Source organism: Amphiura filiformis, chromosome 14 (assembly GCF_039555335.1).
Source record: "Amphiura filiformis chromosome 14, Afil_fr2py, whole genome shotgun sequence".
In the NCBI taxonomy this organism is placed as follows: Eukaryota; Metazoa; Echinodermata; class Ophiuroidea; order Amphilepidida; family Amphiuridae; genus Amphiura; species Amphiura filiformis.
The window spans coordinates 62,277,290-62,289,601 of record NC_092641.1 but is presented as its reverse complement, the minus strand read 5'-3'; the positions used below and the strand labels follow the sequence as shown (position 1 = coordinate 62,289,601).

Genomic DNA, 12,312 nt, shown 5'->3' with positions numbered 1-12,312 from the left:
AATGGCAAACAAGCAGCAAGTACCTGTACTCTTAGCTCTGGTGAATACAGTTCTCTTGTTTGATGATGCTTTGTGTACAAATCAATAGGGCATGCAATGGAGCAAACTGCAACTTCTGAATTGCATCTTCCTTGGATTTTTTGATCATTGTGTCTTTATTTCTTGAACAATTTCAACAAATGAGGTCTTGAATCGGAGCTAAAAGATGCAACTATTCACTGCTCGTTCCAATTATGACATATCTATCTGTGTTAGGATATACGGTGGGAACATAACTGGTACCTTAATTCTTTTGGGCACTGTATTGCACATGATGTTCATAACTTGTTCCATTGTTTTGGTTTTGATTTTAAATCAATAGCTGGTCGACAACCAGGGAAGAGGAAACGGTCACCAAGAAGAGATTCACCCAAACGAGGATTCCGAATGCGGCGGTTATCACTTCCAGTGCAGCCCCATCCAGGGTTTGAACCATGTGTCCTTGCCAAGGCCAAAGTCTGGCTACCAGTGGATGTAATTGAAGAGGTCAGGCTATAGTTGTGTAGATACGTAAAAACAGGCAGCGATCACCTATACTTTGATCAGCTCGAAAATGGCCTGCCTTATAACATCGCGGATTAATATCAAAATATTTTATTTTGAGAATTGTCTTCTGAATCATCACAAAAATGAATGTTTAATTATACTTTGTCTACATTCTTTAACACACAAAATAGAGACCAGACAGGTCAACTAATAGCACTCTTAATGTGGGTCTACTTTTCAGTGTAGTGGTAAAAACCTAACATTTCCCGCCTATTACGAGCTGATCAAACTATATACCATTTTTCACTATGATGTGTCATTGTGCATTTCATTGAGTGCAGCTTCAAATCGCTAGCATTCACTCAAAGCGCTGGCATACATAGGCACATGATGATTGATACATGAGCTGTCTCAATGTGATGAGGTCACTGCCATACTGGTATAGAAGAGATTCACCCAAACGAGGATTCTGGTGGGGTTCTCTTCCAATGCAGCCCCTAGACGAGGGTTTGAACCGTGTGTCCTTGTTAAGGCCAAAGATTGGTTCTCAGTTGATGTCATTGAGAGGGTAACAAATCAACTGTAGGCCTACCCAAGAAGAATTGTTTTATTGAAAGCCATAATGATTCTGTCGATTTTAATTTTGTTACTGATCATTCTCAACCCACGCAATGAAGTAAAATGAAAGAAAACTAACTTCCTATCTTGGCTGCTTTGGGGGATTTAATGTCTTTCAATTAAAATTGCTCTGATCTGTTGTCCTACAAACATAGCAATTAGAATCAGCTAAATTCATCCTGTCACTTTCTGTGTTATTAGAACACTATACAATTTACAAAATCCAACAACCTTAATTTTTGATGATTTTTTTTAGATTTTCTGATTTACCAATAGTCAAAAACACTGATACAATGTAGTTCTTTAAAGTTTTGTTTTGTTTTGATGAATTTTTTAATATATTTTCTGATTTACCGAAACACTGATACAAAGTTTTGTTTTGTTTTGCTCAATCCAACAGCCATTTATATTCAATGAAGTAGTGAGCCTTGAGACGTGGGACAATGTGTTGTCAACAAAGGACCAAGATAGACTGGCACAATTCCTGCCTTCCTTTCCTGATGAGGACGGCAAAGAGAAAAGAGAATCACTCAAGTAAGTCAGTACCGTCAAATAGCGCCCCCCCTCAAATAAACGCCCCCACCACTTTTTTTCAACCAAGATGTTTCAAAAATGCTGATATTTCCATGCTATCTTGTGTAGTAAGCTTACCAAGTTGCCCACATGGTCGATAATAGCGTCAATAATTGGCGAAAATCTAGATTGGATACCCGGAAGTGAACCAGAAGTCAGTGTTTCTAGTTCATAGTTGGTCATTTTAGCGTGAGTTTTAAGTTTACCTAATGATTGTAACGGGAATTATTGACCTTGAATAAACGCCCCCACCCCTTGGGAAAATGTAACGCCCCCGGGGGCGTTTATTTGACGAAATATGGTACCTATAAAATACAGCAATGAAACCAGACTAGTTTTTAAGCTTCAACATTTAGTAGGCCTATATTTCATACGGCAGAAAATAAACTTTATCAAAGAAGCGCAGGATCCTATATATTCATACATGTGTATCTGATTGGTGTCAGAAAATTATCATCAATCGGCCATTTCTTATTTAAAGCCGCAGATGGTATTTCTTGTTTCCCAGGAAAACATCAGACAGCATGCCACACCATGGCCAGACAGTAACACAAATAGGTTTATTTCAACTTAAATTAAAGGCATGGATAGTTTTGCAATTATGGGCAAATTTTGCCCTGGACCATCCAATATGCCATTAATTAGTAGGACTACAACTTTTATCTACTGGTCAATTTATTCTCTCATTTCCACATCTGTTGTTTGTAGCTGTGGCATTAATGTTATAGTATGACTCAAATTTGGGTCGATCCTTCATGTAATTATTTCGTATAAGCTAATCCTAACCCTAACCCTAATCCTAACCCTAACCCTAATTTTGTGTATAATTACATGAAGGAGTAACCCAAATTTACTCAAATGCATTATTACTGATCATCAATTGCTGAGAATAAATTAAAACGCTTTCAATGGGTAACATTTTTATCAGCCTGAAGGATATTCTGAGGTGCAAGCAAAATGTTTAGATTCTGTACAATACCTGAAAAATAAATGAAGCAAAGTCATTCATTCATATCCACCACATTTCAATTTGTTTGATTCCATCAGTATAATATTATTTTTTTAAACAAAAATACAATCTTAACTTCAAAAGATAATTATCTTTCATTTTCCCTTAAAAAAACTTGAATAGCCATCTGCCAGCGGTCAATTGCAAAGTGCGTAATCATGTGATGTTCAAATACGGTAAATTGTTTGTTTGCGCAAAAGTCATTATAGTGCATATTTCCATATCCTGCACATGCGGAAGTCATTGATATTATGCAGGGGTATAATGTTGTTTATTAGTAACTGGGCATCGCGTTCACGTTTTGGCAAACAAATACTTTTGATGGGGTCTCATGCATTGTATATATTCATGAGGTTATGAATAAATCTTACGACACCATCAAAATGGTACAACCATGTGTATCCTCTATGCAATGTTTACAGAATATTGTGAGTTTTTGACTTCTGGTGTGAACGGAGTGCCCATCTCTCTTTCATTAGCGATTTGGCCAGACTCCTCCATGTAATGTTGCTCTAGGGGATCGCTACACCTCCTCCACAGCGAGTCTGTTACCTTACCAGCATTAAAGAATGCCGGTACCCATTTTATACACCTGGGTGGAGAGGAATAAAGTACCTTACTCAAGGGCACAACACGATGGCGTCGCCAGGGCTCAAACCCACAACCTTCCGATTACGAGTCGGAGCCTGTTCTGCTCGGCCACCGTGCTCCCGAGAATGGTAATTATCATTTAATACCATATAATGATTATTTATTAATCCTCAAATGTTTATAATTCTTCTATACAGGCGACTTTTTGCGGGTGACAATTTCCAATTTGGTAATCCTGCTGACTACCTACAGAAGAAGATCCAATCAGGTCGTCTCCATCCCGATGTCATCAAAGCAGATAAACTCTGCCAGAAACAAAAATATAAAGAATATAAATACAGGCAGCAGAGAAGGGCACACAAGTTACTGAAAGATGTACTTATATCTAGACAGGTAAGAATATAAATACAGGCAGCAGAGAAGGGCACACAAGTTACTGAAAGATGTACTTATATCTAGACAGGTAAGAATATAAATACAGGCAGCAGAGAAGGGCACATAAGTTATTGAAAGATGTACTTATCTCTAGGCAGGTAAGAATATAAATACAGGCAGCAGAGAAGGGCGCACAAGTTACTGAAAGATGTACTTATCTCCAGGCAGGTAAGAATATAAATACAGGCAGCAGAGAAGGGCGCACAAGTTATTGAAAGATGTACTTATCTCCAGGCAGGTAAGAATATAAATACAGGCAGCAGAGAAGGGCACACAAGTTATTGAAAGATGTACTTATCTCCAGGCAGGTAAGAATATAAATACAGGCAGCAGAGAAGGGCGCACAAGTTATTGAAAGATGTACTTATCTCCAGGCAGGTAAGAATATAAATACAGGCAGCAGAGAAGGGCGCACAAGTTATTGAAAGATGTACTTATCTCCAGGCAGGTAAGAATATAAATACAGGCAGCAGAGAAGGGCACACAAGTTATTGAAAGATGTACTTATCTCCAGGCAGGTAAGAATATAAATACAGGCAGCAGAGAAGGGTGCACAGGTTATTGAAAGATGTACTTATCTCCAGGCAGGTAAGAATATAAATACAGGCAGCAGAGAAGGGCACACAAGTTATTGAAAGATGTACTTATCTCCAGGCAGGTAAGAATATAAATACAGGCAGCAGAGAAGGGCACACAAGTTGCTGAAAGATGTACTTATTTCTAGGCAGGTAAGAATATAAATACAGGCAGCAGAGAAGGGCACACAAGTTATTGAAAGATGTACTTATTTCTAGACAGGTAAGAATATAAATACAGGCAGCAGAGAAGGGCACACAAGTTACTGAAAGATGTACTTATATCTAGACAGGTAAGAATATAAATACAGGCAGCAGAGAAGGGCACACAAGTTATTGAAAGATGTACTTATTTCTAGGCAGGTAAGAATATAAATACAGGCAGCAGAGAAGGGCACACAAGTTACTGAAAGATGTACTTATAACTAGACCAGGCTTCCCGTTAGTGTGCGTCATTGCGTCCAGACGCGTATTTTTCAAATTTGGACGCAAATTCACATGGCTAATCAAGTATTTTGCGTCCATGTCACATGCATTTGGACGCAGACAAAACTTCAAATTTTATCATTAATTGATGATAAAAATAAGAAATTTTATTCTTTATATTTTTAAGATAATAAAAGCCCCAAAATTTTGACCCACCTGCTGAGAATTGAAGTAAATTCTGCAATATTTGTAAATGCAACGTCAGGAAATCGTGCACTTTTTGCATGCTTTCCGAACGATCGCTGTACAGCTGTTTGATCACTTTCAGGCCCCGATTGATTTGTTTACAAGCAAGCACGTGCCGCTAACGTGCGGTGTTTATTTAATTATCTATCACAACCTGACAATATTCAATTTTTAATATTTTAAGTTTATTTTCTCATAAATAATCTAGGTTTCCTTTATAAGTATTATTGTTACGATGAATAAAAGCAATTTCAAAGACAAAATCCAAATGATAACCCTTTTTCGTATTATTTGTGGCAGCGCGTGTTTTAGTTTTTGTAGCATCAACAGCACGTTAATTTAAAAATAGATATGCGGAAGTGAAAGTACGAACGAAAATTGCTCAACATTGACAGACTTTGCTCATGTTTTTGCACCTGTTTTTGACCACGTTTAGGACCAAAACTGACACAGAAATGAGAAAAATTATCATATCGAACGGAGATGGAATATCACGGCGAAAATGCACTTTTTTTTATTTTTTAACAATCAACATTTGATGAGGTGTAGACCCGGGGTACGTGTGTATCGTCATATTAAATCGTGAATTTCAGATGGACGCACAAAAATCTGTCTGGACGCAATTTTTTGCAACCTCGTCAGCAAACTTGCGTCATTACGGACGCACATTTTTAAAACCTTAACGGGAACCCTGAACTAGACAGGTAAGAATATAAATACAGGCAGCAGAGAAGGGCACACAAGTTATTGAAAGATGTACTTATCTCCAGGCAGGTAAGAATATAAATACAGGCAGCAGAGAAGGGCACACAAGTTATTGAAAGATGTACTTATCTCCAGGCAGGTAAGAATATAAATACAGGCAGCAGAGAAGGGCGCACAAGTTATTGAAAGATGTACTTATCTCCAGGCAGGTAAGAATATAAATACAGGCAGCAGAGAAGGGCACACAAGTTATTGAAAGATGTACTTATATCTAGACAGGTAAGAACCTTATACAATGGGCTTTCTGATTTTTGTCTCACCTAAGAGAAGATATTTTACGCTTCCCACAATGCATTTCTTCCCTGTTCTGATTTGTTATTCAATGCAACATGGGTTGATAATGACAAAAATACCTCAATTAACATAGCTCATCCAGATCTTGCAATTAAGATATTTCTTGTCACAATAGACCCCTGCATGTTGCACTGAAAATCAGCAGATGGAATAAATGCATTGTGGGAAGTGTAAGATATGTCCTCTGAAAAGAGTTTACAATGTGCCCATAACTCTATGTCAGGGATGAACCAGTCTCGGAGTTCTGAGGAACTAATATCTTAAATACAAGATTTTACATTCCAGAAAGTTAGGAAAATACTTGAACAGTAATATACATTACTAGATTTCGCGGTTCTCGGGTTGGGCGGTTCTTGTGATAGGCCTATCTCTAATTACCCAACACCCGTTACCCATAATACTTGTCCTGACCATTCAAACTACTACGATATACGTCTCTCAATGATTGAGACACAACTATCAACTCTGTTTTGTAGCTGTGAAGCTTACTTTGGAACCCATAATCTGAAAACCCATCGTTCGCCTCTTCCAAGCCCTGTCCTGCTACCACATCGGAGGACCCAAAAATACCCCGAATTTCTGTCTGGATGTAGGTCGTCAATTCATTCGGGAGAAATGTGAACATGGTGAACGCAAACGGGTTATATGTGACCATCCACCACGAAGTGGTAGTAAAGTCTGCTCTAGATCATTTTCTGTTTATTGCAGATTGTGAAAGAATGCACTTTCAGCTTCAAAATGACATCTCAAACAGCTTCATCAGACATCTGGAAGTGAAGTTATGGTTCATCAAAGGTCAAATTCCTAATATATTTTACATAGAAATCCATATACTGTTTTTGATTGTATCTCAAAATGGAAAATGCCGACTTTAAGACCAGTTTGTGGTGGATGGGCACATATAGGCCTTACCATAACTGATGAGTTTTTATTATGTTAATCATGTCTTTAAAATAGGCCTATTGGTCTGCCTGTTAGTCACACTGTAATGCTTTCCGATGCGCGATGCGGTACTCTGTGCACACATGTATGCGATATTTCTCCGCGCCTAGTAACCCAGTCAATCCGTCAATATCACCTTGGATACGGGGCTTCACTTCCCGCTATGGTATGGGATGGGCAGTCATAGGTCTAGGTGGTATGTCTATGGTTGGTACTCTGCGATAGCACACCGCGCGTACGCGATATCGCACCGCGCAAACGCGATATCACACAGTGCGAACGCGATAGCGCGTGGACGGACGGACACTCTGTGCTTAGTATCTGTATCTGCATCTGTTAGCTACTGTGTAATCTCCAATAGGATGTCCAACACAGTATTATGACTGGTTCTCAGGTCAGCCGGTTCTCGTGATAGGCCTATTTCTAATTATCCAACACCCATTACCCATATACCTGCCCTGACCTTTTACAACTTGACACAACTTTTGTAGCTCTGATGCTTACTTCGGTACTTCGGTAGGCCTACCCATAATCTGGAAACCCATCATTCGCCTCTTCCATGCACAGTCCTGCTAGTTGGAGGATATGTGTTGAAAATAGGCCTATTGGTCCGATGAGATGCATATGTTAGTCACACTGTAATGCTTTCCGATGCGGGCACTGTACACTGCGCACAGTACCATTGATACTCCGCGATAGCGCACCACGCGAACGCAATAGCGCACAGACGGATGGACGGACACGCTGTGATTAGTATTATGATGAACATAACACAAAAAGAAAGTCCCCACATAATCTACTCACCTGCAATCCATATTCTACAGCTCTGTGTTGTCCTTTTTTAATTTGCCAGTTTCACAATTGCACCAAATTTCATAATACTGGTATCAATCTTTGTTAATTTAGAGCTTTTAGTAGCAAATGTGGTATCATTAAATTGGAGCTAACAAGATTATTCACAGGACCATATCAAATCGCCAAAACATAAGCAGGTTTAGATTTATGATGGGTTATACAGGTGAGGACTTGCTTTTTGTGTTGTGTTTTTTATAGGGTCCTTGTGATGTATTTTTCACTATAATTATATATATATTGTTTGTAGGAGCTTCTTGAAGCGGCCCAATACACCGCACCACTTGAGCCAATCAGAGTGAAGAAACCAAGACCTAAACCAACGTATCATGAATTTGACGACAGAGTTGCCAAGAAGTATAGAAAGTAAGTAGCAGCTGTATGATTTTGAAGGATTTCAACATTGGGCTATTCCAGTTTGAATCCATACACCCCTATGAAAGACTTCCACACACAGAGTGTCAATTTCAAATGGGATTATGTGAATGGGCGACTCATTTTGAAATATACACTCCCTGTGTGGGAGATTAAAGGTCATGGCTTCCATATAGGGGGTGTATGAATTTCAACTGGAATAGTCTATTGATCTATTGATGAAAAGAAGAGCAGGTTTTCTCAAAGATTTATATTTTGTGTCATGTTATTTGCATATGTATCAATTTTTTAAAATTAATGAGGTAATTTGCATATTTGCCTCAACTTTCATTAATCCACTCTGCAGCTTATAACCAGGGACGGATTTAAGCAGTGGCCCGGTGGCCCGGGGCCAGTGGATTTTGCGTCGGGCCAGTAAACTTCCAACAATGTTATTCGGTGGGCCACTAGATTTTGAGCCTGATATAACACATTTGAGACAAGATATAATCAGTGATGGACATATTTACAGTTTCTGCTCCGCCTGTCACTTATTTATAAACTTTTATATCTTTATTCAATGATTTTTTGTTTATTTATATTCTTATTCTTGCTTTGCTAGCAAGTTGGAAATATACGGCCGCTTTTTACGGCTATAGTAGGCCTACGTACTACTTCCAAGCTCTTTCGTGCTATATCTGATGAATATAGTGATGATGATACTGCATATATTTGAACCTTTGTGAACTTTTGGAACTAAAAAGGCAGGACTATGGACTGAACTTGTGTTAGTGACTACACTCTCTACATTAAATACATTCAGTACAAAACAAATTAAAATGCTTGATTTTAAGGGCTCGGATAGCAACATTTCCACATATTTTTTGTGGGACCTGAGAGCACATCAGACTTATCAAATTACATTTTGAAAACAAGGAATGTCCTTCTGATATCAAATAATTTAGATTTTTTGAAATTCGCGATATAGCCTAATACACATTTTATGACAAATGATTAAAAATTGATATAGATTTTTTCCCTAAAACACCGACAAAAATATTACGGTGTTGTTGTTTTTTTGTTGCAGTAGAACATTATTGAAAAAGCTGGGCCAGTAAATTTATTGCAGGGCCACTACATTTGCCACTTCACTGGCCCGGAGGGCCAGTAGAAAACTGAAACTTAAGTCTGCCCCTGCTTATAACTGATCAATTTCAAACTAAGTATAGTGATAGGACACTGTGGCCTCATGTTTTGTGTCATGTTATTTAATTAACGAGCTTTTTACATATTTTGCCTCAACTGCATGTATATTCTTTGTATTTACAAACCGTTGGTATGGGGGGTTACCTTCATTATGAATCACATAATTCTAGTTGTCTGTAATGCTTTTAACTGATGTAATTTTGCATATTCTTTGTATTTACAAACCGTTGGTATGGGGGGTTACCTTCATTATGAATCACATAATTCTAGTCTGTAATGGCTTTAACTGATGTATTTTTTGTTTGTTTCAGAGTCTTAAGGGATGTAAGACAAGATTGTGGTGTAAGTTGACAAGTTTTTATGTCTTATCTTCTCTTTTCTTGGTTTTTTAGTGGTGTTGGTTTTCATGTCATTGCTGTTGGTTTTGTGGCTGTTGAAATATTGGATATTGGGCTATTCCAATTGAAATTCATACACCCCCTATATGAAGACATAACCTTAATCTCCCACACAGGGGGTGTAGATTTCAAATGGACTCGCCCATTCCAGTAGTTCAATTTGAAATTCACACACCCTGTTTGGGAGGTTAATGTCATGTCTTCCGTAGGGGAGTGTGGATTTTGACTGAAATAGCCCTATGTGGATGAGCTTAACCTGCAACATTATGCTCTTTATGGAATGAGTGTTGCTAGAAATATTCAGTGCCAGGGTGCGGCAAGTTCCATAAAAATGACTAATAAAGGATATTTACATGTATTTGGGTGGAAAATGCACTTAGCTAAAAACTTTTGGTACTTAATGGGAAGTTTCTGACCAATCAATAAATGGTTTATATCAAATTTTTCAATATCGCATGTTTTTGTCTATCAATTTTTCACAGGATATGGACACAAGTGATGAAGATGACCGACATGGTGAGTACACAGGGACTATTAGGGATATAAGTTGTCCAGAAATATCCAGATACCTGGAGATGCAGCCGTAAAAAAAATTGGTTTGTTTTTATAAAAATTTTAAAGAAAGCAAGATATTTCAATATCAAAATAGTAAAAAATAGTTTTTATTTTTAAGGGGTTTGTTTGGCTTATATAAGGCGGAAATTATTCAGGTTTTGTTACTGCACATGTCAATAAAGTTCCAACTCACGCTTGTTTAAATTCACATAAGCATGCACCAGTCATGCATTACGCAATGCACATGTAGCGTAAGCATTGCACAGAACTTTGTGCATGCCATTCTATATCAATTACAGGGTGTTATGAGGCTTATTTTTTCCATGTTATATAAGCCTAATAACAAACTTCAGCTTGTTCTTCAAACTCATGCCATTGATAGGTAGGTTTTCAGAAGTTGAGCTGTTACCCAATTACATCAAGGGTTGTATAACCAGCAGTTTTGAGCATCAATATGAAGGGTATTATTAATTTCTGTGGTTTTGTGAATACAGAACTGTATATATATATATGATTTTACCATAAGTTGATTATATGTTGCTAAAATCGGTCACCACCACCCCCACATCTGCCAACCATAGCTACAACCCTACTTACATCTCTGACCTACCTATATGTACATTCCTTAACTACCCTTAAACTCCCAATTTTGTCTGAAAGAAGACACAATATCTGCAAGGTATTTGCCCAGAAAGCAAGCACATCTGTTAGGTTCTCATCCTGGATCCCACCATGTGAGTACCGGTCCCACATGACCCTCAGAAGACTACCAAAATGCGGCTCTTTTAGATAGGACCGATATAATTCAGTCTAGTCCCCTACCATTTAGCACCAGCCTCTTTATTAAAAAAGCAAGTTAGTGCTGTTGCTAGTCATTATCATTTCATTATAATATTGTTTCAAATCCAGTCAAGTGCAATGTGTATGTATGTATTGTCATGTGTCATTGGCCTCTAAGATGTTTAAGGCAAAACCTCCTATGTAACCTGTTGGTAGTTTTGTTTCAAACATGTTCAGGGGCCATTGTCATTGGACAGGAAAAACCTCCTATGTGTCATTGGCCCCTGAACATGTTTAAAGCAAAAGCTATGTATCCTGTTGGCAGTTTTGTTTTCATTAACATGTTTAGGGGCCACAGGCACATAGGAGGTTTTTCCTGCCCAACGACTGTATGTAACTTGATGTAAATGACATGCAATTCAGCCGTTTGGCTGCTATGTGATTTTGAATAAATATTCAATTGGATATAAAACATATCGGTCAGCTTTGAACATTTAAAATGCTTATGAAAGATGCTCAAAAATTTGAATTTGTGACATTACAGTTCTTTCCGACACACCTTGTAATCTTTTATTCCTTGTAGAAGCAGATTCAGCAGTGACTACCAAGACATGGCTTGACATCTTGGCAGAAATGTACCCATCCCATAGTAGTGTCACAAGTGTACAGGCTACTACAGCTCCCAAGCCTACTCCATATGAATTAGGTCTTACTGGTAAGAACTTTGATTTCTTATTTAAAGGTCCATTCAGTGATCCCAGCAAAAGTGTACAAATATAAAATTGTGTACAGATCAAGCCTCAAAATAAGCAGATCTAGACCGAGATCCACATCAGCTCCTGGTCCTGTGATTTAATGAACCAGGAGCCATTTTTAAAGAGCTAAGAGTCATTTAAATTTCAATTGTACAAATTAAATGCAAAAACTGCTTTAACTGCCAGATTTATTTAAAAAAAAAAAAATTTAGAGCCTGCATGATGATTTCTGTGTGGACCCAGAGGATGTTTAAAGACATTCCCACAACCCAATGGGGTTTCTGACCTTGTATGTCTGGCTTTTGTACACATATGGTACAGTTGATCATACCTTGCATTGGGATTGTGTGCAAATATCTGGTGTTTTCATCCTATTATTTAACATTCAAAACATCGAGACTTATGAATAAAAT

The 12,312-nt window shown here is 38.0% G+C and overlaps 1 protein-coding gene across 1 annotated transcript in view; it reads left to right on the top strand.

The window, feature by feature from the left end:
- LOC140170411 (uncharacterized) overlaps positions 1–12,312 on the top strand; it is a 49,320-nt gene that overhangs the window by 15,793 nt on the left and 21,215 nt on the right. Inside the window, exons 3-9 of the mRNA XM_072193781.1 lie at positions 362–525; positions 1,544–1,677; positions 3,514–3,709; positions 8,102–8,217; positions 9,723–9,753; positions 10,292–10,325; positions 11,728–11,859. Coding sequence (XP_072049882.1) covers positions 362–525; positions 1,544–1,677; positions 3,514–3,709; positions 8,102–8,217; positions 9,723–9,753; positions 10,292–10,325; positions 11,728–11,859 — 807 coding nt within the window. The remainder of the gene's footprint in view (positions 1–361; positions 526–1,543; positions 1,678–3,513; positions 3,710–8,101; positions 8,218–9,722; positions 9,754–10,291; positions 10,326–11,727; positions 11,860–12,312) is intronic.